At 39.5% G+C, this 25615-nt stretch overlaps 1 protein-coding gene across 2 annotated transcripts in view; it reads right to left on the minus strand.

Annotated features, from left to right (window-relative positions):
• Positions 1-813: 813 nt before the first annotated feature.
• The window catches only part of LOC131245875 (uncharacterized), a 37811-nt gene continuing 13009 nt past the window's right edge, over positions 814-25615 (minus strand). Inside the window, exons 2-12 of one of the 2 annotated variants that reach the window (XR_009171023.1) lie at positions 16274-16384; positions 15913-15999; positions 15754-15807; positions 15457-15602; positions 15144-15297; positions 14925-15062; positions 5376-5447; positions 5160-5233; positions 4960-5061; positions 1410-1488; positions 814-1095 (exon numbers count right to left, since the gene is read on the minus strand). Coding sequence is in view for 1 of the 2 variants with exons in the window: in XM_058245625.1 (XP_058101608.1) it covers positions 998-1095; positions 1410-1488; positions 4920-5061; positions 5160-5233; positions 5376-5447; positions 14925-15062; positions 15144-15297; positions 15457-15602; positions 15754-15807; positions 15913-15999; positions 16274-16384 (1155 nt within the window). In the remaining variant the exon portion in view is untranslated. Of the gene's footprint in view, positions 1096-1409; positions 1489-4919; positions 5062-5159; positions 5234-5375; positions 5448-14924; positions 15063-15143; positions 15298-15456; positions 15603-15753; positions 15808-15912; positions 16000-16273; positions 16385-25615 lie in introns of both variants that reach the window. The other variant, XM_058245625.1, reaches the window with a different exon arrangement.

The following is a 25615-nucleotide window of genomic DNA, read 5'->3' on the forward strand; positions in this document are numbered from 1 at the left end:
CAACCTTAAATATTGGTGACCCATCGAATGGAAGGCTACTAAGGAACGTATTTGACCCTATAATCACCTCATTAGAATGATTACAAAGCCATCTGATTAAGGTCCCCCAAAATGGACCCTGAAGACTTTGCTCTTACCCTTAATTGAAGGGCTGTGATCATCCAATCATGGTGATATTGGGACCATAACTATTCTTAGGTGGTCCCACCAATTGAGACAGGCATTGGTGACATAGGTGGAGCCCACCTAGGCTGCACAGGAATTTTCACTGGAATGAGGAACTAAGCCAAAAATGATAATTATTAGTAACATGAAGCAGAATGCTATGACGTCGTCACTCATGTGAGTTCCACGCCATTTCATCCTCATCGAATGCATGGCAAACATGCATGGTGATCAGGACTATTGATCGGGTGGGCACCATGTAGATAGGCTATATATGTATGAATAAAAATCAAAGTGATTTTAACTCCAACCAGTCATGAGTTTTTTGAGCCATCCCTTCTTTTTTTTTTTTTGCAGGCCACTAATGAATGATGACTATCACATTCACATACCCTTTAGTTTAGCTTCTGTCGAGTTTCATACTCACTAACTAAACACCTGCAAACATGCATATGGCCCACAACCATGTGGATAGTCCTAGACCAATAATCCAACCAGTCAGTTGCAGGTTTTGCACCTTTGATGCGGACCATCTGTTTTAGCCAACTGTCCATTTTCCAGGCCACTAATTGGATGGCTACCAGATATAGCCCATCCACATGATGGTACACAAATAATGTCTTAATCACCAAACACAAGTGCCACAGATGCAGAATTGAGTTTTGACGGAGGCGTCACGGAACTCCATAAACCGTGAGTCACAGTAGCACTGGTCTGATCGAAAAATGGATTAATGGGACCAAGTCAATAAAAGAACTTGTAATTGATAAGGGAGAAATGCTAGACTGGTAGACAAGCAAAGAAATCAAACACTAGAGGGAGAAAGAGGAGCTCATTCCAAGGTTTTGAGGAGCCTGAATAACCCTGCTGCTTCTCTTATCCGTGAGAACTCGATACAGAAGGCCTGGACTTCAATGAACAGATCTTGAACTGCATAACCATAACCACTGACCAACATCAGTAACATGTATCTGCATGCAGACATACACTTCTTCACATACGTGCACATTTTCTGTCATGCATACATTTCTTCATAACCACCACACATGAGCAGCAGCTGGTCACATGCCCATTCATTAAAACCTACAGGACCTCAGACATTGGTGCATCATGCATGCATGGATGGACAGGACTAATAACATATATGGTACACATGCAAACATTCATACAAGCATGAATAAATATGCAGGAATTTCTTTTCTTTTGAGTGGCATAGGTAGGAACTTGTGTATTTAGGCACTTACCGTTGATTATCTTATTTCGGATGAGGCTCTGTAGGAAGACACATACAAGTCTTACGAGTCTATTTTGCATGTACTTATCCTGGAAAAGAACAGAGAAAGTGTTGCATCAGGGAAAAATGAATCTACACACCAGTTGCAGCTGAATGCTTAAGATGTTGAGTCTACTAGCAGATAAATGCAGATAGGAAAAGCAAACCAGTAGGGGGGAGGAAAGGGATTCCGGGAGGTTATATCAACATCACTAAAGATATAAGCATGACATTACAAGAATGAGAAGTTGCAGTATATGCCAATGAGTTCCCGGTAGCAGTGGATCTTCATCAGATGATTGTTATTAAGCACGTAACATTTTTGCACCTGTTATAAATTAACTGCTAGGTCAATTCCCAAATGAGATCCTTGGTGATTGTTGTTTGTGGATAATGTGATGTTGGTCAATGAGACTTGGGAGGGAAATTCTATATTGAAGGTTTGGACAAAGCCTCTACAGTCTAGAGGCCATAAAACCAATATAGTATTTGGATTTTGGAATGCAACTTTAGCGGTGTTAGTTGTTTTAGTTAACATCAATGGTCCAGAGAATCCTCAGAGCCATTTTTTCATTATGTTAGCATATTATTCAAAAGGATGGGGAATAGATAAGGATGTTTTGAATAGAGTTAAGAGCTGAGTGGATGAAATTGAGATGGGTCTCTAGAGTGTTGTGCAGTTGCCATACATTATCGTCATCCCATCAAAGACATGGTCACCACACTTGTGAAATTTGCATGAAATTTTCACAAGCCATTCAACTAGCAAGAAATGGAGATGTACCTCTGGTGTTTTATGTGGCAGTTGTGTACCACTCAAACTGAAAGGGAAATTTTATAAAATAGCTATAGACCAGCCATGCTTTATGAGACAATATTGGCGAGTTAAGGAACAACACATTCTTAGGATGAGTGTAGCTGAAATGAGGATATTGAGATGGATGAGTGGCAAGATGAGGAATGATAGAATCGGAAATTAATGTGTTTGAGGGAATTTAGTAGTACCAATAGGTAAGAATAAGATGAGGGAAAGCAGATTTAAGATAGTTTGGTCATATCCAACAAAGACCAAGAACTGTGCTGATTAGATACTTGGTACAGGTCGAAGGCTCTAAAGGGCAATGGGTAGGCCCAAAAAGGACATTGGGTGGAGGTGGGAAGAAAAGACTTCATGATCTATGGTCTAACTGAAGTTATGGTCCTTGATAGAGTGGAATGATGAACAGGATTCATATAGTTGACCCCCAATAGTTGGGATAATGATGCAGGACAATTAACCACTTGCTCTAAAAGTTCGAACTGATAGAGCATGGTGAATCAATCCCTTTATCTCATAGCCCAAGCCCCATCCCATGGGGTTAGGACCACGACCGAACCCCCCTCGTGGGCCCCACTTCACGTGGGTTCCGCTTCACATGGGTGGAGCCCGCCTCACACGGGCCACCCACACCAAGTGTGCCCCTACATCCCATAGGCCACCCCACTCAAGCCCGGTGTGAAAATGTCCCTACATTAATCACTAATGGATCTTAACCAAGGTGTATCAAATCAGTTACATAATGACCGATACGTAATGATAACGGTCGAGTCCATTACGTGACACGGGGGGTGTATCAGCTATTACGAGGTAGTAATGGCTAGGGGTGTACATCGAGTCAAACCGAGTCGAGTTGGCCTCAGCTCGACTTGGCTCGGCCACTAGTCGACCTTAGCTCGAACTCACCTCGGCTCGGTCCTCGAGCCTGACTAGCCAACTCAGCTCGGTTTGGTCAGCAACTCGGGCCAGCTTGGGCCGAGTTCGAGCCAAGTTCGCCATTGAGGCATTTTCACAAACACCTGGACTGCAACTTCAAAATCCCACTGTATGTAAAACAGAAGCAATGGTTTTACAAGTATTTATCAAACACCTTTTAAGCAACATAAAAACCCAGAAAAAAAGGGTATTTGTTTCATGTACATACCTTCCTTGCCATCGGCCACACTTCGTTGAGTCATTTCATCAAACACTTGGTGAGCAACATCAATAGCAAAGTAACCGAGTCACCGAACTGGTTCAATCCAAGTTCGATTCAAGCTGGATTCGATCCGAGTCGAGTCGAGCTGGGGCCAGCTCATTTTCAGGCTCAAAAAATCAGCTCGACTCGGCTCGAACTCAGCTTCGAACCGAGTTGAATTGAGCTTTCTAACCGAGCTAGCTCAGTTCGTGTACACCCCTAGTAACGGCCGATACGGCCCGTAACCGTATCGGTAACAATGGGCAACGTTACGCCCACTGTTACCACAACGGTACACCTTGATCTTAGTCACAAACTTGCAGGTAATGAAGGAAATACAGTAAAAGACTCGGGATGTATAGAAGATTGGTTGAAAAACTTATCTATTTAACTATCACTCATTTGGACATATCTTCTGTTGTGAGTGTGGTAAGCCAATTTATGAGTTCTCTGATAGGACCTCACACTGATGCAATTATTTGGATTCTACGATACCTAAAGGAGCACTAAGTCAGGAGATTTTGTATAAACAGAACAAGCATCATTAGATCATAGGGTACCCTAATGCAGGTCGGGCACATTCTTTAGCAAATAGACGATCTACTGCTGGTATTGTGCATTTGTGGGAGGAAATCTAATTATATGGAAGAACAAGAAGCAGGGTGTGGTGGCCCAATTAAGTGATGAAGAAGAATATAGAGTAATGGTTCATACCACCTATGAGTTGTGGATCAAGTTACTATTGCAATAAATAGGATTTACAATGAGTCTACTTATGTAGTTATTTTGTGATAATCATGCGGCATTCCACATCACGAACAATCTGGTCTATCATGAAAAAACTAAACACATCGAAGTCGATTGTCACTTCATATGTGAAAAGATCTCCAATGGTGAAATCTCTACACCATACATCAAATCGCAAGATCAACTTGCTGATGCGTTTGCCAAGGGTCTTTGTCACCATTAGCAACATGCACATCCTCCAAGCTTAAGTGTTAATGGATGTGGATGTGGGCCGTACAAATAATGGATATGGACGTGGGTTGTACTACTATACAACCCACCTAAAGCTCACTTAGATTTATTTATTTTTTTGATGCTTGCTTTTTTGTTAATTGTGATTTGGGGATTCTTGTCTTTGCTTGCCATTATGAAAATTCATTAATATAAATGAGGGAGAGTGGAAGCATCAACCCTAATTTTGAGTCTCTCTCTTCTCCCAACCTTCTCTTTTCTTCTCTTTCTTCTCTTCTTTTCTCTCTTTCTCTATACTTTTACAACTTTAAAATACAGTGTTTTAAAATTTTGCCCCAAGACCTCACCTGTATATCTGTATTTCGAAATTCACCATGACTGAACTGATATACATGACCATAGACAAGTTAATAGTTGATTATCCATTAAATTCTTCTCTAGTGCTCTTAAATCTCAATCAATCAAAAACAAATAAGTTGATAAATAGGATGACTTTTCGGATGTAGGACCTTAATATTCTCACAAGATGATATGCAATTTGTGATGTACATGTGCACAAACTCCGTCGGGAGGTCAACCGCAGTGGTGAGCCTGTTCACAACTTCCATTGAATGTAGACTCATTTCCATGTTCACAAGGACCGTGAAGTACCTGAAATCAGGAACACTGGACGTAAAAACACTGATAATGACTATATATTTCGGACAGTATCTATGCCAGTACCCTTGAAAGCAGGAAAACAAACATACTCTGCAATTTCAGCGGAATTCATCAACTTTATGAGAACTTCAACAGCAATGAGTGGGTTGTGTTCCACCAGTTCCTGGAAAAAGGATCATGCTCTATCAGAAAACAGAAAAACATTAAAAAATAATAATAATAATTTATTTTTATTTTTTAAAAAAAAAAAGAAGAAGGGAACAAGAACTAAATAACAGGAAAACAGTAATGATAAAATAACATACAGGTAATTTTCGTGGGGTCAGTCCACAATGATATACAATCTTTGGGTCCTTTTCAAGCTCCATCAAGACTTGCTGCAAAACCCATAACCATTTAGAAATACAAATAAAATCAGTTGATGGTTTCCCAGAAAAAGAAAACGAACAGAATTTGCTATGCTATTCCCCAATGCTAGAAGGCTTCAATAAAAGAAAGAAAAGCTCTCAACATAATCAGAATTATTGAGTGGGTCCAGTAACTCTTAACCTTGCTGAGAGTAGCATGAAGCAGGTGCAGAAACCGAGTTCCTCTAGAACCAAGTATAAAGACCAAGATGTCTCATATTCATTATGTAAATATTGGCTGATACCGTTACGCGATTCAAGGCCAAATCAGTGAACCCTAAAAAAGGTTGCTGTAAGGCTGCTTTGGGGGGTCACTAGTTAGAAAGCCTCTGTAATGGTCAGAAAACAGCTAGTTATGCATGTGAGTGAGTGAGTGTGTATGTGCACGCACGCGCGTGCACTCAAAATCCTCACTTTTTCCAAGCTTTTGCAATTGTTCATCAGTTCAAATAATAACACGCTAGTGTACTAACATAGCACATGCTTGTGACTACCAAGAATGTGCCACATGTACTAACATGGCACATGCTAGTGACCACCTAGAATTTTTTTCCCAAGAATATTTTTTGTTTTGTCAAACAACAAATTAAAAATATATCCTAAATTTTTAGAAAAATCTTGTTGAAAAACAAATGAGGAAAATCACACTTCCTTTCCCATGGTTTCCTGGAAATAAGGTTTCCAAGATAACACTATTTCCTTTCCCATGCTTTCCATGAATACGAACAGGCCCTAAAGGAAACAAGAACAAACCTATTGGTTATTCTTCTTAAAGTATCTCTACGGAATAGCTAATGAAAAGACTCTTTCCACTTATAACTCGTTACAATCATGCATAAGTGCCTATATACACAACCATGTGAACAGCTTCGACTGTGATTGGACCAAAATACTCCTTTCCATACGCTTCATATGGAAAATCCACTTGCCACTTTTACTCAAGTTCTCATATGTAAGGCCTCCTATAACCAGCCATATGGCTTCCAAACTGATAACAAATACCCCATATACCCTCTCAGCTGGCCTTCTTCAATGAAAATAGCCTTTGTTGATCCACATAGAGGTTGGATCATGACATAGACTGGATTTCTCTCACTGGATAGTAATGATAAACTCTTTAAGAGAAGAAACAATCCAGGGGACAAGGAGAAGGATGGTGAGATGCCATTCCTCCAGACCCTCAACCCAACTAACCATGCCACAATAGCATAATCAGCCTTGACGTCATCACTCCCACATAAATTGCCCCACAGCTCTAGAAAAAAAAAACACCTCACAAGATTCAGATCTATTGTTGACTGTGCAGTTATTTAGCTCTTTCCACAAGACCACATAGGACTCGAAATATCCCGATAAATTAGGACCTGGTTGATGTGTAGGATTGAGATCTTTATCTGACTAGATCTAATGGATTGATCCTATGAACCCATGGGACCACTGTGTAGGCAATCCATCTGTAGCCAATGGTCCCATAATTTGCAATAGGAACATAGGTTTAGCTTGATACAACAACAGACCACGGATCTGACCCAGTTCCTATGAGGCTAACCTGTGGGATCATCCAGGACCCATTTGATGAGGATGTGTGGTCCAGATGCATCAATATCCAACCACTTGCTAATTAAACAGCTAGGATAATAAGGGTTTATGGTGCAAAGGTCTATGAAGATGGAGAGATTGAGAAAATAAATGGAAGCATAAATTGAACTAGCTAAAGTCACGTATGGGTGGGTACAGGTACCACGTACAGCAAGAATAGGGTTTGGCATATCCTCAAAATCCAAATTCTTAAGATAACAGCACTGCAAGGATTTTATTTATTTTATTTTATTTTTTGAAAGGCAAGAATTTATTAGGCCAAAGGCGAAAGAGAATGAAACAGAATAAGAAAAACACAAAAAGACAGGCAGTAGAAAAAGAAATAAATACAAGAGCTACACAGCTGAACCCAGCCCCAACATTAGGAGCACCCCACTCTCTCACATTCTGATACACTTTACAGAGCACTACCCCGGGACAGCTAACTTTTGCTCTCAAAACAGCAAGCGTTCCTTTCCAGCCACACACCAAAGACCGCCAGCAAGGCTATTCTCCACCTCTTCTTTCACAATTTACCCCAGGACAGCTACTTTTGCTCTCAAAACAGCAAGCATTCCTTTCCAGCCACACACCAAAGACCCGCCAGCAAGGCTATTCTGCACCTCTTCTCTCCCAATTTACCCCGACCTCCAATATCCCATGACCTGAGATGACCTTCAATCAATCAGGGCATCACCCAAGCAACATCAGCTTGCTGGAGGATCCCTTGCCATATTTCCAAAGAAAAGGAACATTGCATGAGTAAGTGGTCAACCAATTCTGCGTCACCCAAGCAAAGGAGGCAGACATATGGAAGACAGAGGCCTCTTTTAATTAGGTTGTCTATCGTAAGGATGCAATTCCTCCCAGCCAGCCAACCAAAAGCTGCCACCTTAGAAGGGGCCCCATAAGACCACAGGTACCCAATAGCATAAGGTTCAAGTTGAGGAGAAGCTCCATCTTCACGCAGCAACCCATAGAAAGACTTGACCAAGAATATCCCTGACTTCTCCCTAGGCCAGCGAATAGAAATCTGGGTTCACCTGGATTCCTTGCGGAAGAGAAAGACGGCTACATACGTCCAACTCTTCTTCACTTGAATTTCTCTGAAATGGAGGGCAGCAAGCATTACTATTGCCCATTCCAATAGTAGAATCTGCAACCATGATGTGGTGGATGGGGCAAAGCCTAGATAGGGAAGGAAAGGAGGACCCCAAAGGAATGTGTCCACACCAAGGGTCAAACCCAAACCTAATTCCATCTCCTCCTCCCATATTAAATGAGACATTGGCAAAGACTCAAATCAGCGAGGGAGGAGACTGCTTTCCAAATAGCAGAGGCCTTGTATTGAGACGATTTTTTAGTCCTCCAATTGCCATCCTCCCGACCATACTTTGCCCCAACCACAGATTTCCAAAGACTAGATTCATCCGAGGCAAACCGCTAGACCCACTTCCCTAAAAGGCACAGTTCATAAGATGAAGACGCTTAATACCTCCTCCTTTAACTAGCAGTTTACAAACCTCATCCCACTTAAGAAGTGGGAATTTTTTGGACTTGGCTCCACCTTGCCAATGGAAGATCCTTCTAAGCTTGTCAATTCTCTGAAGGACAAAGGTAGGGCATCTAAGAGAGACATGAAGTACTGAGGGAGGTTAGAGAGAGCATCTTTAATCATGGTGATCCTTCCCCCCAATGAGAGAAGATTCTTTTCCCAAGTGAACAGCTTACATCCTATCCTTTCCAACGCCACATCCCATATATGTAGCAAAGGTTTTCCCACACATAATGAAAGGCCCAGGTACGAGGAAGGGAGACATCCGACCTTGCACCCAAAGGCCGAGGCCAAATCCTCCACTTCCTCGGCAGGCACATGCACCCCAAAAAATTCACTCTTTGCCCTATTAACCCTAAAGCCCGAGACCAGATCAAACCAACAAACCTTCATAGCCAAGAACTCAACCATAGGTTTATCAAGCTCATAGAAGAGAAAAGTGTCATAAGAAAACTGATTACCACAGGTTGATGCCATTTAATTTCCTCCTCTTTCAGTCTTTGGGTGTAAACAGAGTCCGGATTTTCCCTCAGAGTAGCCTCTTCCTCAAACAATCGATTACCTTCCTCCTCGATGTCCAGAGATTGGATCTGGGTGAGGATGGCAGACATCTCCTGTTCTCGCTTCCCAAAAATGTCACAATGCCACTACTTAAGCTTATCTTTTGATATCTACATTTTTTTAAACAAGACAGAACCTGGTCTACCCTTGACCAAGAAAGAGGTCCACCAATCGAGAACCAAGCTCCGAAACTCATCCAGCCAGGCAATTTCAAATCCAAATGGTTTTGGCCCCAATTAATTATGTCTACTTCCAAAAGGATAGGGTAATGATCCAAAGTGGGTTTAGGCATACCTCTTTGTCAAGCAAGAGGGAACTTTTGGATCTAGTCAGGACTAACTAAAAATCTATCTAGGAGGGTCATGGTTGGGGAATCATGACAATTGGACAAAGTATATTTGACTTCCCTCATGGGGAGATTGACCAGCTCGTGTTTCCCAATCCATTCCGAAAGGCCACACATACTAGCCGAAATCTTAGAACCATTTAGCTTCTCATGCACAAACCTGATAACATTGAAGTCCCCACGTAAACACCAAGAAAGATTCCATCTTACCAAGGCAAAAGAAAGTTCATCCCATAAGGACAACCTAAGGGGCGAGAAAGGCCATAGACCCCTGAGAAGAGAAGACCCACCGGAATCCCAAAGAAATCTCCCTAAAAAGGATATTAACAGAGAAAGTACCTAAGAAGCTATCTTCCTTGCACCCCATCGTCGAGTCCCAGAGGACAAGAACACATGTAGACCCTACAACATTCAAAGCTTCCCACTCTATTCTTTTTTTGTTCCACAGAGCTTGAACTAGAGACCTTTCAATAGACTGCAGCTTCATTTCATGTAGAACAATCAAATGAGCTTTTGATTTTGAACATGTTTCCTTAACAATGGCAATTTTAAGGGGCCAACCCAACCCACGGACATTCCAAGATAAAATCTTCATGGGGAAACACTTCTCACCCTTCTCCCTTTCCTGACGCTTCGCGGCATGTGAAGATCCTCCACTTCGTCATCCCTTGTCAGGTTATGTAACTCCCTATTGCCTTTAAGTCAGGCCAAAGTTTTGGGGATGAGAATGAGGGAATTACAATTCTCCTTTCTGCCATTTGATAGAATAAAGCGATGTGGTCTTCATCCTTATCCCCAAACACTACACCTAGCAATCTCCCTACATGCCTTATGGCATCCTTCACCCAGCATTTTTCTCTAATAAGATTTAGAAAAGTGCGTAACTAACCTTGGTTGGGACTTCGGGGTAGTCAATTAGAGTCTGAAAGGTTACTACTTTCAAAGGTCGCCCTAATGGGCGGAATCATTGTAGCCCACGTAACACTTTCTAGCTGGGAACCCATAGCCTCTACCCCTAACGAGTCCCTGGGGAGGGTGGTGAAGCATGGAGGGGTGATGTCAGGGACTAAGGCCAGTAGCCCTACATCCTCTGGAGTGTTCGGGAGAGGATTAACCACTATCTTACTTGAATCGGTCGAGGGGAGGGGATGAGAGTGGTATGCAGAAGGGGTTGGAGGATTAGACGAGCAAGAAAGAAGGGGTGAGGAACTGGAAGGGACAACTGCATCCATGAGATTAGGAGAGGAAAATGCAACCACAAAAGAGGCATGGAGAGAGTCTTCGAGAGATGGGGGGGATTCAGATTACGTGTTAGCCATCGAGGAGGAGCCATCAATGTGAGCCGACGAGGAATCACGTGTCGGATCCAGCGTCATCCTCGATACAGGTGTCTTCATCTCAGCACTGCTTGTGGTCATCGCTACCTACGTCACCTTGCAAAGGGGATTGCCTCGAGCTGCAGTTAGGATCTCGTATCCTGCCTCAAGCCCTGGGGAGGGATAGGGGTCCACCATCGGCTGCACTGGCTGACAAACTTCAAAATCGGAGGCAGTGAGTAGAGTGACGCGTTGCACACCGCCAGCCTCTTTCCTAGCAGAGGCTACAGAGGGGAAACTCCCTCATTGATAAGTGCCCACCTCGAGATAATAAGAATGCTAAGTGACATCATTTTTGGCATAGGTCATTAAAGTGGCTTGGGAATCGTCATCGCGTGGGATACGAAGCATATCAGAGCAGGAACTGGCTTGATCCAATCTTTCATCTCCTGATAAATTCACTTGGTTAACTAATGATGGAGAAGGTTCGTCTAGGGTCAGCCCCAACGGGTTATGAATCTCGATTGTCGAAAGGAGGCAAGGATCAGTTGCAGACAAATTCTCTCGAGAATGAAGAGCAAGACTTTGAACAGAGGGGAGAGTTAGGTTACTAGACACTCTCCCTCCATCCTAACATCCATGCATCCCCATCTGGAGCATTGGATCTTCCGCGGGAGCGCGTAAGGAGAATTCAAACTCACATGTATACGACGGTATCCCCATTCGGGAGTAAGGGTCAGGAGGTGGGGCAGTTCCAACCACAAGAGGTATAGAGGGAGACCGGAAAACTTCACTCCCTCCACCACCCATCTCTTGACTCTATTGCAGGTATTCGGGCGAGCCTACACAAAGCACCTGAATTTGAATAGACGATCTTCCTTAGACAACTGTAATAGACATTAGGATCTTGACAGCATCTCAAGGGGAATGGAGGGAAAAACACACCGGACATCGAAATGACCAAAAGGAGACCAGTCCTTCCACCTCACTGTGGAAGAGATCAGCCCAACCCTATGGAGGTGAACTGCAAAGATGATTTTGTCTAGGCTCTCAAATTGTCGCAGAGACTCCAACACAGAGAGTTGATCCAGCAATCGAAGGATTTAATCTGCAGTATTCAAGTTACAGTAGAATGCAAACCAAATTTCAAGGTCCCACAAAGAAAATCCAGGGTTAAGTGAGACCACTAAGCTCCATTACAACCCCTCGAGGACTTGCAAATATTGCCTCCAGAGGAATTGTAATTGTTGGAGAAGAAGGATTGGCCAGAATGAGAGGGAGTCTAAGTTGCGATTGCCATATAAGGGGGGGGAGGGGAATCCTAGCTGGCAGATGTACCCATAAGGGCATCCTTGAAGAATCCACCATTACCGACAGTATTTGCAACCTTGGAGTGACTTATCAGGGGGCCTAGGAGTCCACCAACTGTAATAGACTTCCCCTATTTCATCCCGACAGATCGAGGGAGAGCTGCTTCAAGATTCAGCACCTTAGGGCCAAACCAGTGTTTTAAATAGCGGTAGCGTGATGTGTAGCGCTCAGCCCTCTATAGAGTGTAGCGTAAATACGTAGCATGTAGCTTAAGCTACACGATACTTCTATTTTTTAATTTAAAAATAGGACAAATATAATAGATAGTGGGAAAAAAAAAAAGGAAAAAAAATATAAAAATGCCTAAAAGATGATTCATTTTATCAATTATAAGCATGTTCAAAAAAGTTATTAGTTATTATTTATCAAAAGCCAATCCACAAATATAAAGCCAAATCATATAATTATCACATCAACAACTTTCTAAGCAAACCACTTTGATTAATAATGTCTAATTGAAACCATAAATCACAATTATGAAAAGAAATAAAAATCTCATAGGTTAAAAGTATCAAGTATAATACAAGTGTCACATTCCTCAACATTAGAAACAAAGAAAACGTGAAAAAAATACATTGTAGCTTACGCTACGGATGCTACGCACTACATAGTTGTAGCGTACGCTACAGGGGATTTACGCTATTTGGGATGCTACGTAGTGCTATGGCCACGTTATGCTATGTAGTGTACGCTAAGGGCGCTATTTGAAACACTGGGCCAAACCTTGCCACCTGTGTGAACGACCAAAAGGAGACCAGTCCTTCCACCTCACTGTGGAAGAGATCAGCCCAACCCTATGGAGGTGAACTGCGAAGATGATTTTGTCCAGGTTCTCAATTTGTCGCAGAGACTCCGACACAGAGAGTTGATCCAGCAATCAAAGGATTTAATCTGCAGTATTCAAGTTACAGTAGAATGCAAACCAAATTTCAAGGTACCACAAAGAAAATCCAGGGTTAAGTGAGACCACTAAGCTCCATTGCAACCCCTCGAGGACCTGCAGATATTGCCTCCAAAGGAATTGTAATTGTCGGAGAAGAAGGATTGGCCAGAATGAGAGGGAGTCTAAGTTGCGATTGCCATATGGGTGGGGAGAGGAATCCTAGCTGGCAGATGTACCCATAAGGGAATATAAGAATCCACCATTGCCAACAGTATTTACAGCCCTAGAGTGACTTATAAGGGGGCCTAGGAGTCCACCAACTGTAATAGACTTCTCCTATTTCATCCCGACAGATCGAGGGAGAGCTGCTTCGAGATTCAGTACCTTAGAGCCAAACCAATGTTTTAAATAGCGGTAGCGTGATGTGTAGCGCTCAGCCCTCTATAGAGTGTAGCGTAAATACGTAGCGTGTAGCTTAAGCTACACGATACTTCTATTTTTTAATTTAAAAATAGGACAAATATAATAGATAGTGGAAAAAAAAATAAGGAAAAAAAATATAAAAATGCCTAAAAGATGATTCATTTTATCAATTATAAGCATGTTCAAAAAAGTTATTAGTTATTATTTATCAAAAGCCAATCCACAAATATAAAGCCAAATCATATAATTATCACATCAACAACTTTCTAAGCAAACCACTTTGATTAATAATGTCTAATTGAAACCACAAATCACAATTATGAAAAGAAATAAAAATCTCATAGGTTAAAAGTATCAAGTATAATACAAGTGTCACATTCCTCAACATTAGAAACAAAGAAAACGTGAAAATAATAATAATAAATAAAATAGTAAAAAAATACATTGTAGCTTACGCTACGGACGCTACGCACTACATAGTTGTAGCATATGCTACAGGGGATTTACGCTATTTGGGACGCAACGTAGTGTACGCTACGGGCACTATTTGAAACACTGGGCCAAACCTTGCCACCTGAACACGAATCCTTATCCCCCCCCCCCCCCCCCTCCCCCCGAATTTTTTTTACCATGGAGACCTTCAATGGCCTTTGGTAGATCCTTCCCACTTTCAAACCTAACAAACACAAACACAGAACCCATGCGCTGCCTAGATCCTCGAACAGTTGGGATAGATATGTCCATGATTCTTCCAAAGTGCACAAAAACCCTTGAGAAATCGAAGTCAAACCAATTTGCGGGGAATCTATCAACAAACAGAGTCAGGTATTCCTTAACCACCACTGAGTTCCTCTTGTCATGTCAAGCCTTTTGGTTTTTCTGTCATTAACAACAGGGATCCACGCTCCCTCATCCTGTTGTACCCTTTGTTGTTGACGCTCTTTTCCGCTTCCATTTCCTGTTAGGTACTCCATTCGCCAGGCTCCCTCTTCTCTGGAACTCCGCACCACCACAACTTTGTCCCCCTCATTGGGTCCATGCAAAAGGACTTCTCCAGATGGGGGTATCCCATTGTGCTCCTTTTCCTTTTCCCAGACCATATGCCATTCGTCTGTGCGGTCTCGGCATTCTGCCACAACAACACTCACCCAACCTGGTCCGTCGAGAGTCACCGTTTCACCATTCCTGATTCTCCCTTCAAGCTCCAACCATCAGTTTCGTTCAACCAGATTCAGTGCTGCAAACAGCCCTCAGATGAAAGAGCTTAAGGCTGCCATTCATCAAAGTACCAATTAAATGGGTTTGTCAAAGTACTGTGAAATGCCAAATATTTAGACAAAACATGAAAGCTAATTTATTTGCATAAAGTAAGGTTCATTCTTCCAATTGTTACACATAAAATTGTAGTAAACACCTCTTGCTGCTGAGGCACAAGTGGTCCCCTCAAGGCTTTTGCAATTAAATCCCTAATTGCAGCCCCTCGACTAGTGTCAGCACACATTCCATAATCCCACAATAGCTCGTGAGTATTGTCAAGGTTGAGCCATATATGCTGTAGGAAATTCAAAACAGGGTTAGTACACACCAAGCACACGAACAATTAAGAAATATCAACTCCTAGTAGAATACTTGCCTCTCCATCTTGTATTGGGATCCTTGGTGGAAGAGGCCTGATCCACTGAGGACCAAGTGCTTCCAATGATAGATTTTGCAGTAGTCCAGCTATCGCTCCATCTCTTTCTCCATACCCAATTCTTGGTTTGGCTCCAGGTGGTGTAAATTCGAGCCTGAAATATTCACAAATATCATAAAAACATGAAGCAATAACAAAGATATGAAACCCCACAAGCTAGCCCATTGCATATGTGTGAATTCTTTATGACACTCAGCAGTAAGCAGTAAATCTTAAAAGCCAAATCTGTTTCGCAAGACTGAGCCATACATACTCTGGTGCATTGGAATCACAGCCGCAGGGTATGTCAGGGTCTGGTATTGCATTTTTAACAGCTGATCTCCTGAATGCACAATCATATGGTTCTTCTTGTGCCTTATCACAATATTGTTTCTGCAACTGATCATGTGACGGAAATGCCTGTTCATCCATTAAAACAATTAAAATGGCAGTCGACGTCAGGAAATTAAGAGAACATTGCACCAAGTCAAATGCTTTGTCAGTGTAATCTCAGATCCTCAGCAATGAACAACCTCTTTACTTCTATCAGAAGCCATATTTATAAACTCACATGTGATAAAGGATCATATCCTTTGATGAAATCTACAGAAGACTGTTTTAGAACCTGCATAACAAATAACAAGTCTAAATCACGAAACAGGAAGAACAAGACAATAATTGAAAAAAAAAAAAACTGGGAAGATAGATAGCAAAAGAGTAACTGTGAGACCTCTTTACTAGTGCTGGAACCGGCAGGACCCAACAATTGAAGAATGAATGCCCTTTCAGTTTTTTCAGTTGCATCGTCGCATGCTGCCTATAAAATGCCAAGAATCGAAAAGTATAAAAGGTCAAACCTCACATAATATTTAGCTGTTAAAATATTAAATCAATGTGTATCCTCACATATCCTTGTATCTTGTTTTTCTCTTTGACTTTTTTTTTTAAAGAAACAGATCCTCCTAATCATAAAATCCACATTGGGCATTTCATATACATGTCCGACATTGAAACATGTATCCATCTTATGAAAGAAAGAAAGACTGAAATTTTGAAAATCTAAACAATGTGAGCAAAACCATCATGCTTACATTTATAAGAAAAGAGATAAATGGGTTTGAAGATGATTGCTGCTTTGAATATGCTTGATGAAGAAGTGCAAATGCAATCAAACGCCGGCCAGGTTTGAGCATCATTTTTTCCTAGGAAAAAACAACAAATTAATTAATTAACAATTGTAGCCACAACATCTTTAATGTGAGAAAGCACTATCAAGCAAGAAGCAACTGGAAAAAAAATAAAAATAAAAATTTGAAACAAATGCCCATCCTAACTGAACAGCAGCAAACCTTCCGCTGTATTTTATTTATTTTTTAAGGCCTTCCACTGTATTTTTTATCCCTTTAGGTGTCATTTGGCACCTTGTATTTGTGTGCATTCAGAGGTAATTGACTGTAAATGCACACTTTTGGTGCATTTGGTGCCGTGTAATCAAAGGTAAATGGAATCGGTAGTAAATGAAAAGTTACTTTTTGATGTGTTTTGAAATCCCTTTGTTTGCTGTGAATTCAGTGTGATTGGTGTGAAATGCCTTTTTGGCTCTCTTTTAAATGGTAGGAGAGTCACACGAGTAACAGAGGTGTCACTAGGCTACTAATTTGTCATACACGTGGCACAAGGCATTCTATAACGGTAACAGTGGTTGTAACGGCCACCACCGTTACGTTTACGATACAAGCCGTAACGGCCGTTACGGTCTCTTTTTTTAGTGGAACAAAAAACCTGAAAAACCTATATCGGCCCCATAATGGACCATTATGGTGCCGTTACAGCCTTTACAGCGGTGCGTAACGGGCCATTACAAGGGTTATAGTGGCCTTTACGGCTCATTTTTTCCCATACGTGTACTGGATGCCACCATTACCTTTAGATAATGGCCTTTATGGCACACCATGGTGTGGCATGCTAATGATACCTCAACAAAATCCAGCTATCGACTGCAACAATAAAATCACACCAATAAAATGATCCGAACCATCCAAATGTTAGCCATCTAAATGGGCGGTTTAAAAACATTGACAAGTTGCTCGTTTGTGATCCTTACATTTCTGGCCCAACTGAGGCTCGGAATTTCCTCATTATTCAGTGGGCTTGTTATAATCATTATGTCAAATATCACAAAGTTGAGATATAAAAATTAATTTAGCTAAAATTCAGGTTCCTGTGAATATATTAAATAATTACAATGCATTCCAATTACAAGCATTCAAACACAATTTTTGAATTCTAGTGCATTCCAATTACAAGCATTCAAACCAAGGTGTCCCGTATCGGTATCGGTTGGCATAACGGTGTCCTCCAAAACCGATATAGATACGTGGGCATAATGGTGATACGGGGGCGTAACGGCCCGTAACGGCGCAAAATTTTTTTTGACAAAAAAATATGAAAAAATATGGATTAAATCCAGAATATTCTAAGCATTCCAAATATGCATTCATTTATAAATTGGAACAAGTTTATGGTGGTTTAACGGTCCACTCTTTGGTGAGAAGTTGTATCGGACTGTCTGATGAATTTATGAACCAGATAACCTGAATTTGACTACAAAATTCATATATTTAATTTTCTAACTATCTACTATCAATGATAGATATATTAGAATGAATGTAAAATGAAAATATCTTACATTAGGTGTTTGCAATTATTTTTGAGGAATTTCTCGAACATACCTGTGCACATGACTGTGATTCCTGTCTATGACCTGTCATCCTCAAGTCAAGAATATTAAAAAAAATAATTAGTAGTGTCGACGGCTGTATAGGGCGTTGAGCAACACCAGAAGTGCCAGCACCAGGGGCAGGGGGGTCATCGTCATCATCCGACACAATCATGCTACCACTGCTCGTACTGTTTTGTTGATCTTGAGCCGTATCCGTACGTGGCATAAACGTTGCCCCTCTTACTGGGTCCAACACATCTGCACGACTCTCTTGTTGTGCTCTGCGTATTTCTGGGTCATCAATTTCCAATTCTTCACTATCCTCTTCAATTTGCTTTTCCCTTATTTCCAACCAAGGTAGAAGTGGGTCATCCTCATCATAAATATTGTCCAAGTTTATTAGACAGTAGTCTCCGTCATCAGCAGCTGTAATGCTCCTATGATGTTGTCGCATTCTTAGTTTTATATTGTAGTGCATGAAGACAAGTCTATCTAATGTTTTAGTCTGCAATCTATTCATATTCTTTGAATGAATGAGCGCAAAACAACTCCAATTCCTTTCGCAGCTAGAGGAAGATGTTGTCTAGCTCAAAACTTTTACTGCAATTTTTTGGTGAGCCTTCGTACTCTCTCCGAAATTAATCTACCTTTCAGCCGGTTGCAACCTAGATATTGCATGCTATACAAGAGCATCTCCAAAGCTACCAAGGCGATTTTCAAATGTATCTAATTCATTCAATGCCTTTATTTACAGATCTAAGTCAGGCTCTAATCTCTTTATCACATTTTTTAGCCCGACACAAACTTCATCATCCGCAACAAATGATTGGGCATATCTATACCTAGGATTTAGGTATTAACCTACTGCATGAAGATCGTGATGGAGTTGTTTTGTCCATCTCTTGTCGATCATCTTCCAATAAGTCTCCTAACTTCTACAATCACGTTAAATTGCAAACTTTGCCTTATCCATGGCATCATATAGGAAACCCATGGTAGGTGCTTCATCGGATTCAACAAGACGGAGTACCCTCATTAGTGGCTCCATCACCTTTAGGATCGCCTTGACCTTCTTCCAATATTTGTTGTCCCGTATGGTGTTCGCAACTTCGACCGGTGTCCCTGATGTCTTCTTCCCATGTTTTATGTTGAGCCATTCTTGGAAAGCAAACATCTCACTCAACTCTTCCCTATGCTGGAATAAACTCTCTAATGCTATAAAGTTTGTTGCGAATCTAGTCGTCGCAGGCCTCAACAACTCTCGTCCTTTCGTGAACTTTCTCATTATTGCAACTACTTGATTATGGTTGTAAATAAATGTCGTTACTTCCTTTGCCCTTTCGACCATTTCCTTAACATTCTTCTTCCCAATATCTTCCACTATAAGATCAATACAATGGGCGGCACATGGTGACTAAAAAAGATGTTTTCTCTTATCCATCAACATGTCCTGCAAACTTTTATGTTGCTTCATTATCTGTCACAATCTGCACTATATTCTCCTCTCCAATCTCGTCCACAACTTTATCCATTAGTCCATTAATATAAGTAGAATTTTTTGTTGCCTCTGAGGCATCAATTGACTTGTGGTATATAGTTCCTAAGTGGCAGTACACCATGAAGTTGATCATGCTGTGTTTGGTTGGGCCAGTCCAACCATCACACATGATTGTGCATCCTCTGGCTTGCCATACAGGTTTAAAGGTAGCCATGTATGCTTTCACATCCGCATACTCTGCATCTGTCCATTTCCCCCTAATCTCCTTAGCCGTGGGAGCTTTTATTCCTTCACCTGCTTCTGCTGCTGCATCAATTACCACCTGCCAATATGGAGAATTGGCTGCGTTAGGAGGTATGTTGGCATGTATAAATAACTTTGCTGCTGCTCTACCTAATTTCTCAACGGAAGTTCTACTCCACATTTGTTTTATCTTCTTTTGTTTAGTTGATTCTTTCCTAAACAAGATTGGATCAATAGAGGGCCTCCTAGGCTCATTTACTTCTTCATCCAAACGTATAGGGGCATCACGTGAAGATGTCTGTCATCGGCTCCCAAACATACGTCGTAACCCACCAAACCTACCCCCCCACCCCCACCTGCAGAAACAGTTGCACTCCCACTCCTACTGCCCCCCTGTATCACGCACTGACCCATGCATGCCAAACATGCGGCGACGTTCTTCCTCTTCACGAGCTAGACGCAAGCTCTCTCTCCTAGCTATAGTAAATTCTCGATCTAAATCTTCGTCAGAATCAATAATATCTTCATCACGAATGCTCATATATTCAAGACCAAACACTTCCTATCGAGCTGCATCCAAAATATTATCTTTCTTCTTTTGTATAGCAGCACGTTTACCCTTCGACTCATCCAGACTAACTTGCATTAAAAGCATTATCTCTTTCGGTACTCTACTACATGGCGCAACTTGACCCTTTCGATGTGCCAAATGTTGTTTGAGACGGATAATTCCACCAGTCACTAGTCTATCACAATACTTGCACTTCATTTGGTGCCTAGTACCACCAACCCTCTCACAATGTTGCCATCCAATATCATCACTTGTTGTTGGTCAGACCCAGACATTTCTTTAGGTTTAGGTAGAAATTAGATAATTAGATATGAGTATGAGTGTATGACCTATGTTAATAAAGATGATTTTATATTCTAACTAAATCCTAAGAAGCTCCAAGGCAAAACCTGTCCAATATAAGCAAATAAAAACATAAAGTCACTAATTCGAAAATAGAAAAAAATTATAAAATGACACCCCAAATCTGTAAATACACATTAACATGTTCTACTATGATTAACAGATCACATGGCATAATTAAAACAGTAAAACAATCGTTAAAAAATTATTTTTCGAATTTTGAAAAAAAAGGGCCATAATTAATGCGTAAATAGAAAAATAATATTAAAAAATTATAAAATGGCACCCCAAATCTGTAAAATGCACATTAGCATGTTCTACTATGATTAACACATCATATGGCATGATTAAAACAACAAAACAACCATTAAAAATTGATTTTTCGAATTTAAAAAAATGGTCAAAATTCATGCGTAAATAGTAAAAAATATATAAAATATATAAAATGGCACCCCAAATCTGTAAAATGCACATTAACATATTCTACTATGATTAACACATCATATGGCATGATTAAAACAGCAATACAACCATTAAAAATTGATTTTTTGAATTTTAAAAAAAAAATTGCCAAAATTCATGCGTAAATAGAAAAAAATATTTAAAAAATATAAAATGGCACCCCAAATCTGTAAAATGCACATTAACATGTTCTACTATGATTAACACATCATATGACATGATTAAAACAACACAACAATCATTAAAAATTGATTTTTTGAATTTTAAAAAAAAGGAGCAAAATTCATGCGTAAATAGAAAAAAATATTTAAAAAATATAAACTGGCACCCCAAATCTGTAAAATGCACATTAACATGTTCTAATATGATTAACACATCATATGGCATGATTAAAACAACAAAACAACCATTAAAAATTGATTTTTCGAATTTTAAAAAAAAGGGTCAAAATTCATGCGTAAATAGAAAAAAATATTAAAAAAAAATATTAAATGGCACCCCAAATCTGTAAAATGTACAGTAACAAGTTCTACTATGATTAACACATCATATGGCATGATTAAAACAGCAAAACAACCATTAAAAATTGATTTTTCAAATTTTAAAAAAAAAAGGGTCAAAATTCATGTGTAAATAGAAAAAATATTTAAAAAATATTAAATGGCACCCCAAATCTGTAAAATGCATATTAACATGTTCTACTATGATTAACACATCATACGACATGATTAAAACAGCAAAACATATTAAAAAAAGTATAAATACTTATTTTTGACGAATTTCTGAAAAATAGCCCACCGAGCTTTGATTCAACAAAATCCGTAATATAATGTGTTTTTTCCTCAAATACCCAACCAAGGTTGGTCGAAATTAGTAGTAGAAGGAGTGACGGGTCAGTAACGGCCGTTACGCCGGTAACGGGCCCATATCGGCCGATACGGGCACAAAAAACCATAACGGCCGATACGACCCCGAAACGCGTATCGGCCTTCACCATTACCGATACGTATCGGCCGATACGGCCGATACGTAATCGTTTTGGCACACCTTGATTCAAACACAATTTTTGAATTCCAATGCATTTTAATTACAAGCTACCAAAGACAACTACGGATTCCAATTCACATTGATTCCATGGTGATTCTGATTTAGATTCCAATTTTTTCCCCAATACAAGCTCCTAAACGAGCCATTATTCAATGCTTGATCAATATGGTTTTCCAATTGAGTAAATAGGAAGGCGGTCACAATCCCCAAAGATGCAGAGGATTGAGGTTAATAATTTGAGAGATGAAACTGCTCTAAAGCAAGCGGTCATGGGATGTTCAAAAAAGAGCATAAAGTTTTTGAAGTGAGTATGGTCAAAAGATGATGGATATAAATGTAGAGGCATTCTAAGTGTGTGGATATGAGGCATGAAGGGTGACATATATAGTGATTAGAAGTGATTTAACATGGAAAGAATGTGTTATGTAGAGAAGGGAGACAGGAGTAAAGTTCAGTGCTAAAATATTTGACAAAAAAAAATAATAATAAGGTTATGGGAGGATACTGTTTGGGAGTCTTCTTCCGTTGTGTAATTTCTTGAAGTTGGTTCCTTATAGACAAGGAGATGGGTTTGCGAGTGCTTCTACTAAGTGGATGAAGGTAGTGTTTGTGGTATCGATAGTATCAGCCGATACTATCGGTATCAACTTCAGCAATACGAAATTACCCAAAAGTGTTACAATCTCCGGGTATCGGTCGATATCTCGTGAAATATCGAATGTATCGTGGAAATATTAATACATTGCAATATTTCCATTATATCACAGTTATATTCTTCCATGTATCGTGGAAATATTAATACATTGCATTCCAAAGGACACCACCTATCGAAAAACAAAAACAAAAACAAAAAACCCTCTAAATTCGCATTCTCTTAATTCTTTTGCTTCTAATCCCTTCCTAACCAAAAATCAACCAACCCTTTTCAATTTTTGGAACATGCGATTTTGGTGTGGAAATTAAGATCAAAGAACGGGTGGACCATATTTGCAAATGGTGAGATTTTTCAAATTTGTTTGTGTTCTAAATAACTTAGAATTACCTATTGTTTGAATTATCTCCGATATTATCGAAATATCTCCGATATTATTATTATCTCCAGCTTAGAGATACCAATAACACCGGTAGCGATATCGATAACACCGGTAATATTAGAAATTCCAAGCATCAACAATATATTGCCAAGTACCACCAACGTATCGATATTGCCAATATTTTCAATTGTATAAATTTCAGGTGTCGCTTGTATTGCCAATGTATTGATGTCGCCAATGTATCACCAATATTTTCGACAATGTAAATTCTAGGTGACACTTGTATCACAAGTGTATCGACGATATTTCAATAATATCGCCAACGTAGAGATATCATAGAAAGTTTGTTTATTAAAAAATTATATTTCAAATTTTTTAATGAGCACATTGTTGTTTGCAATTTTCAATTCGTCATTGCTAAGATTGATAATATCTCAATATTATCATCATCGCAGCATGCGTTATATCAAGGCTACAATCTTTTGTTTCATTTCCTGATGTTGATGATTTCTTAGCAAAATATCACGAGTTGTCGATATTATGCAATATTGATGGATGTTTGGATGGAAGGTTGGATGGATGGTTGGATGGTTAAATGGTATGAATGGGATGGGGTTAAACTATTTCTTATGACGACACATGCTTTTAAGCCCCCATTAAATGGATACTTATTGCGTATACATTCTTTTTGCAAATTTTTTATTCCTAAATAATAAATATGCAAATATATGTATTTTAGCATCTCCTAAAGTCTAACTAAAAATTCTACCACTTTTCCCATATTTTCCTGCATTTCCAATTATCAGCGATATTATCGGCGATATCGATATTGTTTCCATATCCCTGACCAACGAAACTTGTAGCGATACTAATACTTTGAACACTAGAATTACCACAACAACAAAAAATTTCATGATTTTACATATTTTGCATGCTCAATTATGGATTCCAACCTCTGATTTGCGTATTTGGTAAAAATAGAAAATTTGGGGAAAATCCAAAATTTCTCCAATTTCACTTATTTAACTTGAAATTATAGTATGGAAAAATCACATTAGTGGTTAGAGGCTGATCTATAGATTATGGAAGTTTTTGAAACTTGAAAAATAATAATAATAATAACAAAAACTATAAAAAAAAAATAGAAATTTATTTTTTTTCAAAAATTCTAGATTGATTAGTGGTTATTCAGCCTTAAGATTCATGTGTTTATGGATGTTGGATGCTCAGAATATCAATTATACTGATTTGCTAATTGGGGAAAATTGGAAGAAATTGGGAGGACCCAAAATATCCCCCACTTAACTTGGCAATTAAATTGTGGAAAAAAAAATCACTTTAGAATGGTTGGAAGTTGAGTACAAATTGGCAGAAGTTCTGAATTTTTGAATGTATTTCTTGTGTTTTCTTTTCACATGTCTTCTTACATTTATAGATAATATGAACTGGTTTTTAAGATAGTTGCATCATTTCTATATATATATATATATATATATAAAAGAGCACATAGTTTAGCTATAAAAAGGAAACTTATTATATGCACTTTTTTTTTTATGATCTTTTGATTAAATATGTAATGATGTCTTTTTTAACATCCCCTAAAGTTTCATTGAAAAATCCCAACCAATTTCCCAGTGTTTCCTTATGTTTCCCAAAAATAGTGATATATTACACGATACACCTGATATTTCCCATGCAATACCCGATATGTTTCTGTATTCCAAGGGTGCGATACATCTATCAATACTGATAATCAAAACATTAGATGAAGCTGGTTTGATGTCCCAATTTTATGGGAATGAAAAAAAAAAAACAAAACAAAACAAAACAAAACAAAAAAAAAACCAAAGGATGAGACCATATGTTTGTAGTAGTGAGGGAACTTAGACTGTCGAGGTGGGTTCTAAAAGCAACTTAAAGACGATCTGCTAAATTCCCAAGGCTCCATAAAGACAAGATGGTGCACTATAAAGAGAATCTTATAAGACATTGCAACAGATTTTTTAGGGGAAGGAGTGGTGTAAAGCATTGTGTTCTAGATGGACCTTAACGATGAGGAGCATGAAGACTATATAGGGTTGAAATGGTTGTAAAGGCCATTATAGAAAAAAAGGCTATATATATATATAAAAGGTCGTAATGGTTGTTATGGCCCATATTGTAACGGTACCGTCAGTGGCCATTACGGCCACCATTACTGTTATGGAACACCTTGGCCTTGCCTTACATGCATCAATCATGATTAGAGGATGAGCCAGTGCCATTTTCAAAGTGGTGTGAATAATCGCACCCATGTGATTAATTTTCCACACAGTAGATGGGCCTATAATCATAAACATTTGAGTAGAGAAGGCTTTCAAAGTCTATAAATGAAAGTATATAATATATGGCTTTTATACATAGCCCAATCTCAGCCCAATTAACAAACATGAATGAATGTTAGGCCCAGACCTAGCCTTTGGGCCTAACACACTAACTCAAGCCTAACCCAACGTGGGTCAAGCCTAAAAGATG

The sequence above is a fragment of the Magnolia sinica genome, chromosome 5, assembly GCF_029962835.1.
Source record: "Magnolia sinica isolate HGM2019 chromosome 5, MsV1, whole genome shotgun sequence".
NCBI classification, from domain to species: Eukaryota; Viridiplantae; Streptophyta; class Magnoliopsida; order Magnoliales; family Magnoliaceae; genus Magnolia; species Magnolia sinica.